Source organism: Oncorhynchus gorbuscha, linkage group LG05 (genome assembly GCF_021184085.1).
Source record: "Oncorhynchus gorbuscha isolate QuinsamMale2020 ecotype Even-year linkage group LG05, OgorEven_v1.0, whole genome shotgun sequence".
NCBI classification, from domain to species: Eukaryota; Metazoa; Chordata; class Actinopteri; order Salmoniformes; family Salmonidae; genus Oncorhynchus; species Oncorhynchus gorbuscha.
In genome coordinates, this window is record NC_060177.1 from 27855940 (window position 1) to 27873164 (window position 17225).

General features: G+C 47.3%; 1 protein-coding gene across 2 annotated transcripts in view; it reads right to left on the reverse strand.

Moving 5' to 3' along the window:
• Positions 1 to 17225, reverse strand: part of LOC124035778 (potassium/sodium hyperpolarization-activated cyclic nucleotide-gated channel 4-like) — a 106916-nt gene that overhangs the window by 42516 nt on the left and 47175 nt on the right. For both annotated transcript variants that reach the window (XM_046349483.1, XM_046349482.1), the window contains exons 3-4: positions 8336 to 8497; positions 5704 to 5922 (exon numbers count right to left, since the gene is read on the reverse strand). In XM_046349483.1, the coding sequence (XP_046205439.1) occupies positions 5704 to 5922; positions 8336 to 8497 (381 nt within the window). The remainder of the gene's footprint in view (positions 1 to 5703; positions 5923 to 8335; positions 8498 to 17225) is intronic.

Consider the following 17225-nt stretch of genomic DNA (forward strand, 5'->3'; position numbering starts at 1 on the left):
GTCCTATTCGGTGTCCTGTGTAAATCTAAGTGTGCGTTCTCTAATTCTCTCCTTCTCTCTTTCTTTCTCTCTCTCGGAGGACCTGAGCCCTAGAACCATGCCCCAGGACTACCTGACATGATGACTCCTTGCTGTCCCCAGTCCACCTGGCCATGCTGCTGCTCCAGTTTCAACTGGCCTGGGCCCTAGGACCATGTCCCAGGACTACCTGACATGAGGACTCCTTGCTGTCCCCAGTCCACCTGGCCATGCTCCTGCTCCAGTTTCAACTGTTCTGCCTTACTATTATTCAACCATGCTGGTCATTTATGAACATTTGAACATCTTGGCCACGTTCTGTTATAATCTCCACCCGGCACAGCCAGAAGAGGACTGGCCACCCACATATGCTCTCTCTAATTCTCTCTTTCTTTCTCTCTCTCAGAGGACCTGAGCCCTAGGACCGTGCCCCAGGACTACCTGACATGATGGCTCCTTGCTGTCCCCAGTCCACCTGACTGTGCTGCTGCTCCAGTTTCAACTGTTCTGCCTTATTATTATTTGACCATGCTGGTCATTTATGAACATTTGAACATCTTGGTCATGTTCTGTTATAATCTCTACCCGGCACAGCCAGAAGAGGACTGGCCACCCCACATAGCCCGGTTCCTCTCTAGGTTTCTTCCTAGGTTTTGGCCTTTCTAGGGAGTTTTTCCTAGCCACCGTGCTTTTACACCTGCATTGTTTGCTGTTTGGGGTTTTAGGCTGGGTTTCTGTACAGCACTTTGAGATATCAGCTGATTTACGAAGGGCTATATAAATAAATTTGATTTGATTTGATGACACCACCTGGGACGCGCACCCCTCCAGGCAATTCTCAAAATGTTGGGATGTTACCAAAAAAAAGAGAAAAAAAGAAATACTTGAATGATAAAATCATCAGAAAGCATTTTCCCTGTTGACTTTGTTTCCCGCTGATTCCGTCTGAACTGAGCGAAGAAGAGTCAGATTGTTGTTGGCTAATATGGAAAAAAAACCTTGCTCCTGAAATAAATCGAAAGTATATCTCCTATCTGGCTCCCGTGTCACAGTTCAAGCCACAGCATTTGAGAGTATGATAACTCAGGCTCTCCGCTTTGTACCAGTTACCAGAGTTCCTGCTTCCTTTTAAGGGCTCTTTTAAGCTTGCTAGTGTCTGACAGCCTGCCGTTTATCACATGGAGGCACATTGTAATAGAACTCTCTATTCACAGCAGATTATGCCCAGGCTTTCTGATGATCATTTTATTGCCGTCTTTGTGGAGCATTGCAAACATCCCTCCCATCTTCTTTCTGCAACATACTTCTGAACTATTCACAGATTTACCTCTCTCCCTCCCCCCTCTCTCTACCCCCTCTCTTCCCCTCTCTCTCTTCCCCCTCTCTCTGCCCAGAGGGGATATACCCAGACTGTGCTTCTTGGTCAAGTTAAACTGTTACCAGTATGTCACCTAAAGACTGTCACCTTACCACTCCTCATCTTGCCCAATGTCCATACATCCCTGTCTGTAGAGGTTCTCTCTCTGTAGCTACCTGTAGCCACTCCCTCCTCCCCTATGCTCTAATGACTGTAGGAGTCTGTGAATCTGGTCAGAGTCAGAGGGAGGCAGCTAACTGAGCAGATAAATGTGGCGTGTTGTGTCGTTTGGCTCTGCTTCCCTCTCCTCTGTTCTGGTTTCACTCATTAAGCTGAGGACTTTATTTTTTTACATTTTACCTTTATTTTACTAGGCAAGTCAGTTAAGAACAAATTCTTATTTTCAATGACGGCCTAGGAACAGTGGGTTAACTGCCTGTTCAGGGGCAGAACGACAGATTTGTACCTTGTCAGCTCGGGGATTCCAACTTGCAAACTTTCGGTGACTAGTCCAACGCTCTAACCACTAGGCTACCCTGCCGCCCCACTCCAGTCTCCTGTGTCCTCTCCTCTCTGTGTAAATGGGATGGAAGCCTGAACACTGTCCCCTTGGGGTGATCGTGCCTGTTGGTCCACGCCAACAGCAGAACAGAGCAGTTCCACACATAAAGCAGAGTTCTGTCAGAACATAGGCCCACAGACCAACAGTTTAACAGTCCACACGATTACTGTAGCAATGATGCCCTTCTATCCTGCACCTTTCTGTCCTGCTCACTTCAAATCCGCAGGCTGATCCCAAAGCGAGAGCCTCATCCTGCAGAGCTACCTGCCCTACCCTCACTGCTAATGTGACAACGTAGAACCACACCCCGTTCTCCAATCCAATCGTCTGGTAGGACAGGGCCAGTGTGATGGCTGGGCAAGTTTGTCCATTGGCTGCTGGTGCAGTGTCAGCTGGTTTCTCTCTAGGCAGGAGGCCCTGGAGACAGAACAGAAACAGCTGTGCCCTTCCATGACACAGATCAGATGGGCAACAACTGGACCACTGGCTGAACATGGCCACCTGTCCTCCCAAAGCTGCAGGGGATTGTGCTGTATGGAGCTTCTTGTCTGGATTATGGCACTAGCCTACTACTAGAAATCAGAGTGGATTCTGCAGGCCTGGATCCTTTTGTTACACAACACTAACACACACTGACCTAAAAGGCTAATCACGCTGTCTGTCTGTCTGTCTGTCTGTCTGTCTGTCTGTCTGTCTGTCTGTCTGTCTGTCTGTCTGTCTGTCTGTCTGTCTGTCTGTCTGTCTGTCTGTCTGTCTGTCTGTCTGTCTGTCTGTCTGTCTGTCTGTCTGTCTGTCTGTCTGTCTTTCTAGCATTCTAGCTAGAGACACCAGCCAACATGTCCTGGCCAGGCCACTTCATCTAACACTGCTTGACCTTCAGCACAGCAGTACAGTGGCCACTAATGGTGGAACTGTCTGGTGTCTAGCTACAGCCTCGACAGGGAGAAACAGGGAGAGACAGGGAAAAACAGGGAGTGACAGGGAGAAACAGGGAGCGACAGGGAGAAACAGGGAGCGACAGGGAAAAACAGGGAGTGACAGTGAGAAACAGGGAGCGACAGGGAGAAACAGGGAAAAACAGGGAGTGACAGGGAACAACAGGGAGCGCCAGGGAGAAACAGGGAGAAACAGGGAAAAACAGGGAAAAACAGGGAGCGGCAGGGAAAAACAGGGAACGACAGGGGAAAACAGGGAGCGACAGGGAGAGACAGGGAAAAACAGGGAGCGACAGGGAAAGACAGGGAAAAACAGGGAGCGGCAGGGAAAGACAGGGAAAAACAGGGAGCGACAGGGGAAAACAGGGAGAAACAGGGAAAAACAGGGAGTGACAGGGAAAAACAGGGAGCGACAGGGAAAGACAGGGAAAAACAGGGAGCGGCAGGGAAAGACAGGGAAAAACAGGGAGCGACAGGGGAAAACAGGGAACAACAGGGAAAACAGGGAAAAACAGGGAGCGGCAGGGAAAGACAGGGAAAAACAGGGAGCGACAGGGAGAAACAGGGAAAAACAGGGGAAAACAGGGAGAAACAGGGAGCGACAGGGAGAAACAGGGAGCGACAGGGAGAGACAGGGAAAAACAGGGAGCGACAGGGAAAAACAGGGAGCGGCAGGGAAAGAGACAGGGAAAACAGGGAGCGACAGGGAAAAACAGGGAGAAAGACAGGGAAAAACAGGGAGCGGCAGGGAAAGACAGGAAAAACAGGGAGGGAAAAACAGGGAGAAACAGGGAAAAACAGGGAGTGACAGGGAAAAACAGGGAGCGACAGGGAGAAACAGGGAAAAACAGGGAGCGGCAGGGAGAGACAGGGAAAAACAGGGAGCGACAGGGAAAAACAGGGAGCGACAGGGAGAAACAGGGAGCGACAGGGAGAGACAGGGAAAAACAGAGAGCGACAGGGGAAAACAGGGAGAAACAGGGAAAAACAGGGAGCGACAGGGAAAAACAGGGAGCGACAGGGAGCGACAGGGAGAGACAGGGAAAAACAGGGAGCGACAGGGAAAGACAGGGAAAAACAGGGAGCGACAGGGGAAAACAGGGAGAAACAGGGAAAAACAGAGAGTGACAGGGAAAAACAGGGAGCGACAGGGAGAAACAGGGAGCGACAGGGAGAAACAGGGAAAAACAGGGAGCAACAGGGAAAAATAGGGAGCGACAGGGAGCGACAGGGAGAAACAGGGAGCGACAGGGAGAGACAGGGAAAAACAGGGAGCGACAGGGAGAGACAGGGAAATCAGGGAGCGACAGGGGAAAACAGGGAGAAACAGGGAAAAACAGGAAGCGACAGGGAGAGACAGGGAAAAACAGGGAGTGACAGGGGAAAACAGGGAGAAACAGGGAAAAACAGGGAGCGACAGGGAGAGACAGGGAAAAACAGGGAGCGACAGGGAAAAACAGGGAGCGACAGGGAGAAACAGGGAGCGACAGGGAGAGACAGGGAAAAACAGGGAGCGACAGGGAGAAACAGGGAGAAACAGGGAAAAAACAGGGAGCGACAGGGAAAAACAGGGAGCGACAGGGAAAAACAGGGAGCGACAGGGAAAAACAGGGAGCGACAGGGAGAGACAGGGAGCGACAGGGAGAAACAGGGAGCGACAGGGAGAGACAGGGAAAAACAGGGAGCGACAGGGAGAAACAGGGAGAGACAGGGAGAGACAGGGAGCAACAGGGAGAAACAGGGAGCTATGGAAGGCAGCATCCAGACAGACCGTGCTTAATTATTGGACACAGAAAGATAAATGGGAAAACACACTCTTAAATATTTATTGCAATTTATAGTGCTAATGTTCCTCCAGGCAGACCGAGAGTGGGGAGAATGGGGAGATGGTGGCTGAGAATGGGCCCTGCTCCACGTGCTGATCTGTGGTGAGGAGTCCCAGGCGGGACAGCTGTTAATAAGCCTAATATTATTGGCAGCAAGCGGAGCACCTCTAAAGCAGGACTAGACTGAGCGCTGAGCTGGGACGGCTGTCTGCTCCCCTCTTGTTCAACAACAATTCTGCATCCACAGCAATAGTCATGCAGCCAGTCCACATCCATAGCACAGCAGTTTGGTGGTTGTGTGTCTATCTGGAGGCCACATTGGATGCCAGTCTCCTGCCCACGTTGATCCCTCCTGGTGTGAAGGACAGGCTCTTGATTCTTCAAACACCCACACAAATATACAATGTCTCAGTGCTCACATTACAGGAAGCAGACTCTCGCTCACACACACATACAGTGGGTATCCAGAGACACTGGTTGGCTATGCTGATTCTGACCTGAACAACTCCCTCACCCATCTCTCTCAGTCTCTCTCTCTCTCTCTCTCTCTCTCTATTTCTCACCAGCACTCCCTCTCTCTCTGAGGGGAGATGTACAGTATGTGGGAGTCTACAGCCCCAGCCACGTGGGCAGCTAGGAGCTGGGTAGGGCTTCCAAGGCCAACTACCAGGGCCTTTCCCATCCCCACACAGGGGAGCCTGGGACTCTGGCTCTCATGCAGCCCTGAGCACTGCAGCTCACAGGGGTTGAAGGGAGGCGGAGACCTGCATCAATCTGCCCTCATTTAGTCTGAAACTGAGCTTAACTGTACTGTACTGACTGGCTAATACACATTTTAAGAAGTCTAATCTGTTCAATTCTTTGGGTGTCCAAATGAAGTCTGGTTGGTTTCATTTCCTAACTCTCCTCTGGGTACAGATATACTGTTCCCCTTACATGTTGATCTCCTGCTGCTTATCCAGTTACCCAGTTATATTCCCATCCATTCTGATCAACGTCACTCACCTTCTCCTGGTACTGCCGACGGGAGGAGTCCAGAGACTGGATGAGTGCAGTGGCGTGACCCACGAACATGGCATAGCAGGTGGCGCCAACGATCATGCTGAGGATGGTGAGCCACACGTCCGTCATGCCCACAGGTGGGTACATGCCGTACCCGATACACAGCATGTGGCTCATGGCTTTGAACAGGGCGTAGGAGTACTGCTGGCCCCATGTGTCGTTCTGGATGGGGGGGGGGGGGGGGGTGGGGGGGGGGTGGCGGCAGAGGGAAGAGAGATATGGTGATATGGGGGTACTGTTCTCACTCTGCCAGATGCCTGGAGGGAAAAGGTCAGCAAGCACTAAGACCACCAGAGTCCTTCTTATCATCATCATCATCATCGTCAATGTCATCATCATCAACGTCATCATCATTATCATGATCAATGTCATTATCGCCATCATCCTCCTAGTCATCATCAACGTCATTATCATCATCATCATCCTCATCATAATAATCATCCTCATCATCATGTAAGAGGGTAGCCACAGATGTCCTCTTCATCATGCCTCAATAGGAACATCAACACTTGGCTACATCAACATACACTCTTCTATATGTAAGTATTCAGGGGAGAACTGCCTTGGCTGGGCCTTTTCAGCTCGGAGCAGAAACTGAACACAACCATGAGGATGACTGAATGGATGGATCCCGAGACACAAGAGGCCTGCAAGGCAAAAAGTAGGTCAGCTATTTAGAAAAATGTGATTTTTCTTTTCTCGTTTCTCGTTTGTGGATAAATTGCCATTTTTTTTCCTTTAGGTCCCGTGGTGGTCCAAGCAGAATCAATATCTGCTCTTTCCTGAGGTGACATGTCCAAATTGCTTTCAAACTCATTTCCACAGGGGTAAAACCTGAGAGATAGGAAAGTTATTAGTACCTCCTAAAAAGGTATAAAACAGATGACCCAATAAGATAATGGGCCAGCTACTGTAAGGAAAAACAAGAGCCACAGCACCACTACCCTCTAATTCTTATCAGGCCCAAACCTTTCTGCTCCGAGCAGAAAAGACCCAGCTAAGGCAGTTCTCCACAGTTTTTCATCATGGTGTTGTGTAATGCAGAGCAGGAGTTTAGGTCAAAGCGATCCCTCCCTGACAGTAGACAGCTTGCCATGCCAAAGGTGTTCGCTAGGCTACTGTTTCCACTGACTGACTACTGGCCTGTCTGTCTTTAATTACCTAATTAGAATTTGATGTGATTGTTTTTTATTCACAGATCCCAGATTAATCCTCTTTGAGGGCTGGAGCTGTTTGCCTGCCTTCCGTGAGCTCTACAACAAATCCTCATCATAAATCATCTCTCTCTCTCTCTCTCTCTCTCTCTCAAAAGGCCCTGTTAGTTTGGAACATGACAGGTTATACTGTGCGTCCGTGTGCCGCGGTTGATTCAGGGTCACACCTCAGGTGTCGCAGAGTCCGGTTATATAACCACAAAGAAAACTTAATTACAGAGGAGAGGGAGGTCATTACGAGACATAGGGCTTTCTTTCCAGCGACTCTGACTCTCCCTCTCACTCCCTTCCTCTCCCTCACTCCCTCCCTCTCTCCCTTCCTCTCCCTTCCTCTCTCTCCTCTCTCTCTCTCTCTCTCTCTCTCTCTCTCTCTCTCTCTCTCTCTCTCTCTCTCTCTCTCTCCTCTCTCTCCTCTCTCTCTCTCTCTTCCTCTCTCCCTTCCTCTCTCTCTTCCTCTCTCCCTTCCTCTCTCTCTTCCTCTCTCGCTCTCCCTTCCCCTCTCCCTTCCCCTCTCCCTTCCTCCTCTCCCTTCCTCTCTCCCTTCCTCTCTCCCTTCCTCTCTCCCTTCCTCTCTCCCTTCCTCTCTCCCTTCCTCTCTCTCTTCCTCTCTCTCTCTCTCCCTTCCTCTCTCCCTTCCTCTCTCCCTTCCTCTCTCCCTTCCTCTCTCTCTCTCCCTTCCTCTCTCCCTTCCTCTCTCCCTTCCTCTCTCCCTTCCTCTCTCTCTTCCTCTCTCTCTCTCTCTCTCTCTCTTCCTCTCTCCTTCCTCTCTCCCTTCCTCTCTCCCTTCCTCTCTCTCTTCCTCTCTCTCTCTCTCTCCCTTCCTCTCTCCCTTCCTCTCTCCCAGAGACGTGCAGCAGCAGCGCGGCTAACAATGTGATGAAATTAAAGAACAGCATGAGTGCTCGCTGGGAAATTGTCAATACTTGACCAATATTGGATAAGAGCTTTCTGTCCTCTGAAAGTCATTATTTCATACGAGGCCAAGCTCACCGCCTAGCTCTCACTTTCAGAATACAGAAAACCAAACCATACAGAGCTTGTGGAGAGAGAGAGCTCCAAATAACTGAAGAAAATGCAGCAAATTGAATAAATGTGGGCGAATAAAGGAGAAAGGAAAAAGAAACATTTGATTTAGGTGGGAAAACGGACAGATATGCAAGGCAGCCATTTCCCATGATGCTACAGGCTTAGCACAGTAATTACAGAGACAGAGAGATGAGATAACAGAGAGGGACTAATCTGATTTAGACAGACTTCCACACAGTGTACTTTTGACCAGAGCCCAGTAGTACACTTCCTAGATATTAGGGTGTCATTTTGGATGCTCACCTAGTATTGGAGCACAGCAAAGCACTACTTACCACCATTTTGTTTTTGGACACCCAGCAGTCCTGGGGGAAGTCCTGCAGCATGGGAACCAGGAACTGCAGACATCCGTCCCAGTGGCACAGCAGCAGCATCATACCAATCAGGTTGACGATACGCACCATGGCACTGGCCAGGTCATAGGTCATATGGAAGATCTGAAGAGCAGGACAGGAAGAGGAAAGGACTGTGTTAGGACATAGGTCATATGGAGGATCTAGAGAGCAGAATACAATACAATACATTATTGTCCATTTTGTGAGAAACAAAAATGTGTCTTCTGTTTAGCACAAACCCTTCACACATACACGCTGAGGGGCACATGGTCAGCCACAGAGCAGCACCCCTGGATGGAGAGCAGAACAGGAGGAGGAAGGGAATTGTGTTCGAGCACAAAGACATGTGTAGGCTGGCTGGCAGACAAAGCCCTGGATTACAAATACCCTTTTCTCCAGGGGTGTTACCTGTTTACTTTGTTCCCTAACCTTTTGGTCGATACGTTTTATCGTCAAGGTGAAGGACAAGCAGTGGATTTCCTACATGCAACACGTGGCCTGAGCCAGACCACGTTGAGTCTGAATCTGAGCATACGTTCTAGACCGAGGCTACAGTGTTCTCCATCACACATGAAGGACACTAGCCTCAATGTACAGCAACATAACGAACTTCATCTTTGATGTAACACTTGTGCTTTTTACAGACGTTGACATGGGTGGTCTGTAGAGGTCAGGATGGTCATGTGAGCATGGCTTGGCCTATGAGGAGGCTTTATTGAATCACTCTAATCAACCCCTTAGGTAAGCACACTAACACAAAGTGGATGGAGGGATGGGCAGGCGTATGTATGCGTCCCTGTAGACTGAGTGTGGGCAGCCCGGGCGAGCTTTGTTAATCCTAATGATAAATAGACTCATAAGCAGCTACAGGACGCCTACTCTACTCTGGTGTGGATTTTAATGGCTTCAACAATTTAAAGCCACTTAATCCCATTGAGGGCCGCGGTGTGCACTGTTAACTGCTGTTCTCCTTATTACAAGCCACTCAGCGTCATTTAAAAGCTTAAGGCTGAGAGAGGGATATTCCATCTCTCTCGTCTTTGCTGGCGAACGTTGGGAAGAAGGGAGAAGAGAAGCCAGCCACAGTCACACACAGGCAGGCGCTCTCCACCGTTCCTCCTGACCCAGGCTAGATGTCTCCGGTTGCCTCCTAAAGCCCAGTGCTTGTTGATCTGACGCTTCGTTTTTTCTATCGGAGTGGCTGTGTGGAAACAACAGACGGGGACCAGGGACTAGTACTGAGACAGGCTGTGTGACGGGCCTCTCTGGGAAAGTGTGGACGCTGGGCCATCACATCAGATCACCTCCGTCAGATGGGCCAACCAGAAAGGGGAGAGACAATAATGTCCCCAAGAAGTTTCTGCTGGGGTAAGAGGGACGCGTCAGGCCGCCAGGCTCCAGAGTGAGTGCATGACAGAGACTTCCAGCTGAAGCTCTGGGCGCTTGTTCAAAGTGTTTAGTCCGGGGTATATTTACAGTTGAAGTCGGAAGTTTACATACACCTCAGCCAAATATTTGAACTCAGTCTTTCACAATTCCTGACATTTAATCCTAGTAAAAAATTCCCTGTTTTAGGTGAGTTAGGATCAACGCTTTATTTTAAGAATGTGAAATGTCAGAATAATAGCAGAGAGAATGATTTATTTCAGCTTTTATTTCTTTCATCACATTCTCAGTGGGTCAGAAGTTTACATACACTTAATTAGTATTTGGTAGCATTGCCTTTACATTGTTTAACTTGGGTCAAACGTTTTGGGTAGCCTTCCACAAGCTTCCCACAGTAAATTGGGTGAATTTTGGCCCATTCCTCCTGTCAGAGCTGGTGTAACTGAGTCAGGTTTGTAGGCCTCCTTGCTCGCACACGCTTTTTCAGTTCATCCCACAAATGTTCTAAGGGATTGTGGTCAGGGCTTTGTGATGGCCACTCCAATACCTTGACTTTGTTGTCCTTAAGACATTTTGCCACAACTTTGGAAGATGCTTGGGGTCATTGTCCATTTGGAAGACCCATTTGCGACCAAGCTTTAACTTCCTGACTGATGTCTTGAGATGTTGCTTCAACATATCCACACAATTTTCACTCCTAATGATGCCATCTATTTTGTGAAGTGCACCAGTCCCTCCTGCAGCAAACCACCCCCACAACATGATGCTGCCACCCCCGTGCTTCACGGTTGGGATGGTGTTCTTTGGCTTGCAAGCATCCCCCTTTTTCCTCCAAACATAACAATGGTCATTATGGCCAAACAGTTCTATTTTCGTTTCATCAGACCAAAGGACATTTCTCCAAAAAGTATGATCTTTGTCCCCATGTACAGTTGCAAACCGTAGTCTGGCTTTTTAATGGCGGTTTTGGAGCACTGGCTTCTTTCTTTTTGTCTCTAGGAGACAGAACGCACCTCCTTCCTGAGCGGTATGACGGCTGCGTGGTCCCATGGTGTTTATACTTGTGTACTATTGTTTGTACAGATGAACGTGGTACCTTCAGGCATTTGGAAATTGCTCCCAAGGATGAACCAGACTTGTGGAGGTCTACAATTGTTTTTTTCTGAGGTCTTGGCGGATATCTTTTGATTTTCCCATGATGTCAAGCAAAGAGGCACTGAGTTTGAACGTAGGCCTTGAAATACATCCACAGGTACACTTAAAATTGACTCAAATTATGTCAATCAGGCTATTAGAAGCTTCTAAAGCCATGACGTAATTTTCTGGAATTTGCCAAGCTGTTTAAAGGCACAGTCAACTTAGTGTATGTAAACTTCTGACCCACTGGAATTGTGATACAGTGAATTGTAAGTGAAATAATCTGTCTGTAAACAATTGTTGGAAAAATTACTTGTGTCATGCACGAAGTAGATGTCCTAACTGACTTGCCAAAACTAAAGAAATTTGTGGAGTGGATGAAAAACGAGTTTTAATGACTCCAACCTAAGTGTATGTAAACTTCCGACTTCAACTGTACATCATCTGAGCCGAGTCATTCCCCTGGCTGCGTCCTTCTCACTTAATCTACCAAACCACTCCCTTCTTCTTCTTCACCTCCTCTCTCCCTCTCTCCTCTCCACAGCTGTGCTCCACTCCAAACACAAGGAGGAGATATTGGTTTTTAAAGAGCCCACTCTCTTTCCAAACACAATACTGGTTATGGTAGCTGATACGAGGCAATATATTGTGATGTTGATTCTCCAGCTGGAACTAAATGGCATTCCGTTACATTAAAGAGTTGTCAAAATCCCCATGTGTGTCAAATTAAAAAATAATGACCTACCCCATCCAATCTCACACTTGAGATTGAGATTTTTCTTTTAATTTGTCAAATTGTTTTTCCAAAAGGGGATACATTGGATGTGTTCGTAATGCATTTAAATGTAGACATTTCCTGCCCATTAAAAATGGATGATATAAAACATACATTGTTCAAGCCCACAGGATCTCGTTCACAGCAAAACAATGAATGAATTATCTGTTCGCATTTCCCGTCCGATCATCTTATGTCACAAACATTACAATCGTCATGGAGCTCGTCAACGTGAAGTGTCAAGCTGATAGAGCTAAGAAGGTCGCTTGTTCTATATATATATATATTTTGCTCGATTTGAGTGTGTGGGAAGCTACATAGGTGAGATACAAATACCTGTCCAAGACTACTGGTACTGTACAAAGAAAACTATACTGTCAAATCCCTGTAATTGTTGAAGTTCCATCCCGCTGGGCACACGGGAATCAGCGTTGTTTTCACGTCATTTCAATGAAATTACGTTCGACCAACGTGGAATAGACGTTGACATGATGTGTGTGCCCAATGGGATGTGCCCTTAAAATACTTTTTGAACTTCTGTACTGAATGGAGTATAAAGCTCTCCTGACTTGTTCAGAATAATGCAATGCAAATCTCCAGATAGTACTGGCAAATGAGACAGAGAAAGAGAGCAGGGGCTTTAACTAGTGCATTTCAGTGTGTGTGTGGGGGGGGGGGGGGTTCCTAGCTATATATCTTCCTAGCCTATATCTCCTCTCAGCCTTAACTCAATTACAACAAAAATATTCCCATTCCCACTAAATGGAAAAACAACCTGTTCATTGTTGGGGGCCAAAAAAACAAATGGCTCTGTTGCTAACCCCTATCTTACACCAAAACAGACCCTGCCTAATTGCCAAGAATTCATTAGAGAAGTACAGGGGAGGGGCTGGACACTGTGCACCATGCACTCACTGTCATATGCTTCTAAAGTCATTTGGGGCTGCTGGCATGTCGCAACATGCAGCTTAGCTACACACACACACACACACACACACACACACACACACACACACACACACACACACACACACACACACACACACACACACACACACACACACACACACACACACACACACACACACACACACACACACACACACACACACACACACACACACACACACACACACACACACACACACACACACACACACTGCATTGTAGAGTACAACACATTAAAGGGATGATGGATGGCTGGCCTCTTTGTTTTAATTGATAGGGACATACAATAAGCCTGGCTGCATGACTATCCGGCTAAACAACAGAGCCATGAATGACGAGGGCACCCAGACAATCCACAAAGGCATCTTAAGGGCAGGGGTTCTAACATTGGCAGCCACGTTACTCTATCACCGAACCTCATCAGTGCTCTCAATGGAGAGAGCTATGGACGAGCTCTACTCTGTTTGAAACCAAGGCTTTTACCAAGGCTTTTACCACCTAGGTGACCTTCAATATCCTATTATTACGGTTAATAGCTAGGGATTGTCTACAACAGAACTAATGTCATATCCAACTGTTATGTGTCTGTGTTGTGGTCAAGATGAATAAGAAAAACATTACATCTAATGGATACTGCATATTCACATGTGCATCATCGTTGTCTTCTCAACAAATCGTAAATGTGGAAGGATCATTGCTGCTTTGTTTCTTTTAAAGATTTAAAGAAAGCTAAATTGGCTGAGACGTCACAGTGGAAAGAAAAGAGGACCCAGTCCAGAAAGACAGACATGCCCAGACAAGACATCCATTTCATCAATAGGGAGACACCTGATCGTGTCAGGAAGCTATCTGGGACACACAGGAAGTCACAGTCACAGCTGCAGAGTCATCTCAGACAGATGGAGGGAGAGAAGAGTGTGGTCCAGGTGAGAGAGAGAGAGAGAGAGAGAGAGAGAGAGAGAGAGAGAGAGAGAGAGAGAGAGAGAGAGAGAGAGAGAGAGAGAATAGATGCATACGTCTGTGAGTGAGACACAGTCAATGTAATGCTATATGCTGTGGCATCTGGTGTTTGCCGTCCAGGCTGCTAATGATGATGAATGTCTGGCATCGTGTCAACCACCAAATCCAAGAAAAATCCTATTGTTTCACTGATGCCACCCGCCCCCCTTTTCTGATTTTAGTTCAACACTGGGCAAGATTTCAGTATAAAAGGACAACACGGGCGACACAGTAAAAAGCCCTGACAAAATGCCAGACCCTCATCCACACTGTAATGGTAGACAAGGGAGTTGTGTAGGTAAAGAAATGGCGGTGACAGAGAGAAAGAACCACATGGGGCCACTCTTTCATCAGCTGTCTATACAAGCCTTGGCCTGGAGGGCTTTTGAGGAAGCCACAGAACGCTTTCATTCAGCTTCCTACCGAGAAGCATCGATGGGTGCGTGCCGGATTACACATTTTAATGTAGAAGTCTTCTAAGGGGCCCTGCTGTGGGTATTAATATAACACAAGGCACATTCACAGACAGTCTTGAGGACCTGTCACTCTTGCTGGCAAGCCTCATTGTGCACTCAATAATACCCCATTAAACCTTTTCTTCTTTCTTATCAGTGAAACAGCAGTCCTTGGTCAAGGTACGGGTCACCAAGTGGAGGACTGATTGGCTGATTTGCATTATTTACATATTTTGTGTGTGCTGATTTATTGGGTGGAAAATGAATGGAAGTGCCCTCCCTCCATCCCTCCCTCGTGGTGTGCCTGCCTGCCTGGCGACCACGTGGCTCACTCTTATCGAAGCACCTTGGGATTTCTTTCTGTGGCATATCGGATCCTCCCCCCCCCCCTCCATCCTGCACACAGCCAGTTGGGCAGAAAAGCCATCCATCTTAACAATCCCAGATGCCAATATTAATAGAGATGGACTCCCTGCCTCCATGCACTAAACAAACACAGATGGTGGTGCTCCAAAAGCTCCTGACACCAAGTTCAAAACACTGTGGAATTGTCTGCCATGTTGAAAACCATCCACCGCCGCCCACTAATGTTATTCTTCTCTAAGTCGGAAAAGTATTTAAGGATGTTCTTTCTCTCTTTCTGCGAAATTAAGTGCAGCTAAGTGCTGACTGAGATTTTTTAAAATCCAAATCTGGGGCTTGATGCTTTGGCTTTTATACTATTTCCACATAAGGCCGTTGACAATTCTGTCTTTTAAACAATTTCCTCGTCAATGCCCCAAATGCCTCTGCATCCCTGCTAAAAGCAGCAAGCAGGGGGATGGTGATGTTGAAGACATCTGGCATGGGAGCCACTCTCACAAATGAGTCATTAGTGCATTCGTTTGAGTTTGATTTAATAACATGTTGACTAATTTAATTCAAGTCACTGGGTTTGTCTATAGGAGACAACTCCGATGAGGACGATATTCGGCCAGCGTCTTATTCTTATCCCAATGAAATATGACAATGAGTACAGCCCAGCTGTCTAGACAGGGAGAGATGAGGATAGGAGGACAGACAGGAGAGATGCCATGGCACTGATTGCAGCCTCCTCCCTTTGATATGATGGATATCTGCACACCACTTAGAATATCATTATCTACAACAATGCCCCCCCCACACACACACACACACACACACAACCACCACAACCATCAACCACAGCCTGTTTGTAAGCTGTAAAACTGTAGTTCACTGAGCCCTCTCGGCTATTATGGGAATGGAATGTTTGATCAATGTTTTTATTCTGTAGGCGTTTATTATTGGTTAGTTAATGTTGTGTGGTTTAACAGATAGCTGTTTAAAAACTTGAGATGCTGATTTGATAGGATGGGAAGTCCTTTGTGCCATGCAACAAAGGGTCAGAGTTGACTACGGGGCACCAATCAAGACTTGAGATACTGCCCCTAAACACGTTACAGTAGCAAGTCATGTAAACACACAGGCACACACACAGAAAATAAAGCACCTGACATCTCCACAGCCAGGGGGTTCATTTAACCCTTAATGTCAGGGTGTGTGTGGGCCTGGATGTTAGAATATCATCTGTGATTAGAGGAGACTAGGGGCTGAGCTGTTCTGTTGACTGTGACAGGGAGCTGCCTTGCGGAGGCATTTGTCTTCTGTTCACTATGACAGGTGAGAACATGAAGCTTTCCTTCACTCATCAGGTCAGAGGGCATCAGACGTCTCCAGGACCAACTATGACAGAGCAACGAGCAATGTTGCTGTGCTGGGGGAAGCAACGGAGTCAACAACATCAAAGACCTTGCAAGTTAAACAGGAAGTACTGTATTTCCTATGGCGCTGTGGATTGCTTTTCAGCTACCAGCAATTTAAGAAGACATTATTCGAAAAAAGGTAAAATGGTGATGCAGTTTTAAAAATGACGTAATTTGAAATGTAGTCGTCATCACGAAAAAGTCAAAAAGTCAGTCAGGTGGTGAGATGTGGTCGACAAGTTATTCGGGAGTGCCAGATGACATTTCTGTGGGGTTACCACTGTAGTGTTCCAGCACCGAGGCAGAGCCTGCCTTCCCAGCGCCGATCAGCACGCCTTGCGCGCACACACACACATACACATACAGTGGGGCAAAAATGTATTTAGCCAGCCATCAATTGTGCAAGTTCTCCCACTTATAAAGATGAGAGAGGCCTAGGTACACTTCAACTATGACAGACAAAATGAGAAGAAAAAAATCCAGAAAATCACATTGTAGGATTTATAATGAATTTATTTGCAAATTATGGTGGAAAATAAGTATTTGGTCAATAACAAAAGTTTATCTCAATACTTTGTTATATACCCTTTGTTGGCAATGACAGAGGTCAAACGTTTTCTGTAAGACTTCACAAGGTTTTCACACACTGTTGCTGGTATTTTGGCCCATTCCTCAATGCAAATCTCCTCTAGAGCAGTGATGTTTTGGGGCTGTTGCTGGGCAACACGGACTTTCAACTCCCTCCAAAGATTTTCTATGGGGTTGAGATCTGGAGACTGGCTAGGCCACTCCAGGACCTTGAAATGCTTCTTACCACTCCTGCCACTCCTTTGTTGCCCAGGCGGTGTGTTTGGGATCATTGTCATGCTGAAAGACCCAGCCACGTTTCATCTTCAATGCCCTTGCTGGTGGAAGGAGTTTTTCACTCAAAATCTCACGATACATGGCCCCATTCATTCTTTCCTTTACACGGATCAGTCGACCAGGTCCCTTTGCAGAACAGCCCCAAAGCATGATGTTTCCACCCCCATGCTTCACAGTAGGTATGGTGTTCTTTGGATGCAACTCAGCATTCTTTGTCCTCCAAACACGACGAGTTGAGTTTTTACCAAAAAGTTCTATTTGGTTTCATCTGACCATATGACATTCTCCCAATCTTCTTCTGGATCATCCAAATGCTCTCTAGCAAACTTCAGACGGGCCTGGACATGTACTGGCTTAAGCAGGGGGACACGTCTGGCACTGCAGGATTTGAGTCCCTGGTGGTGTAGTGTGTTACTGATGGTAGGCTTTGTTACTTTGGTCCCAGCTCTCTGCAGGTCATTCACTAGGTCCCTCCGTGTGGTTCTGGGATTTTTGCTCACCGT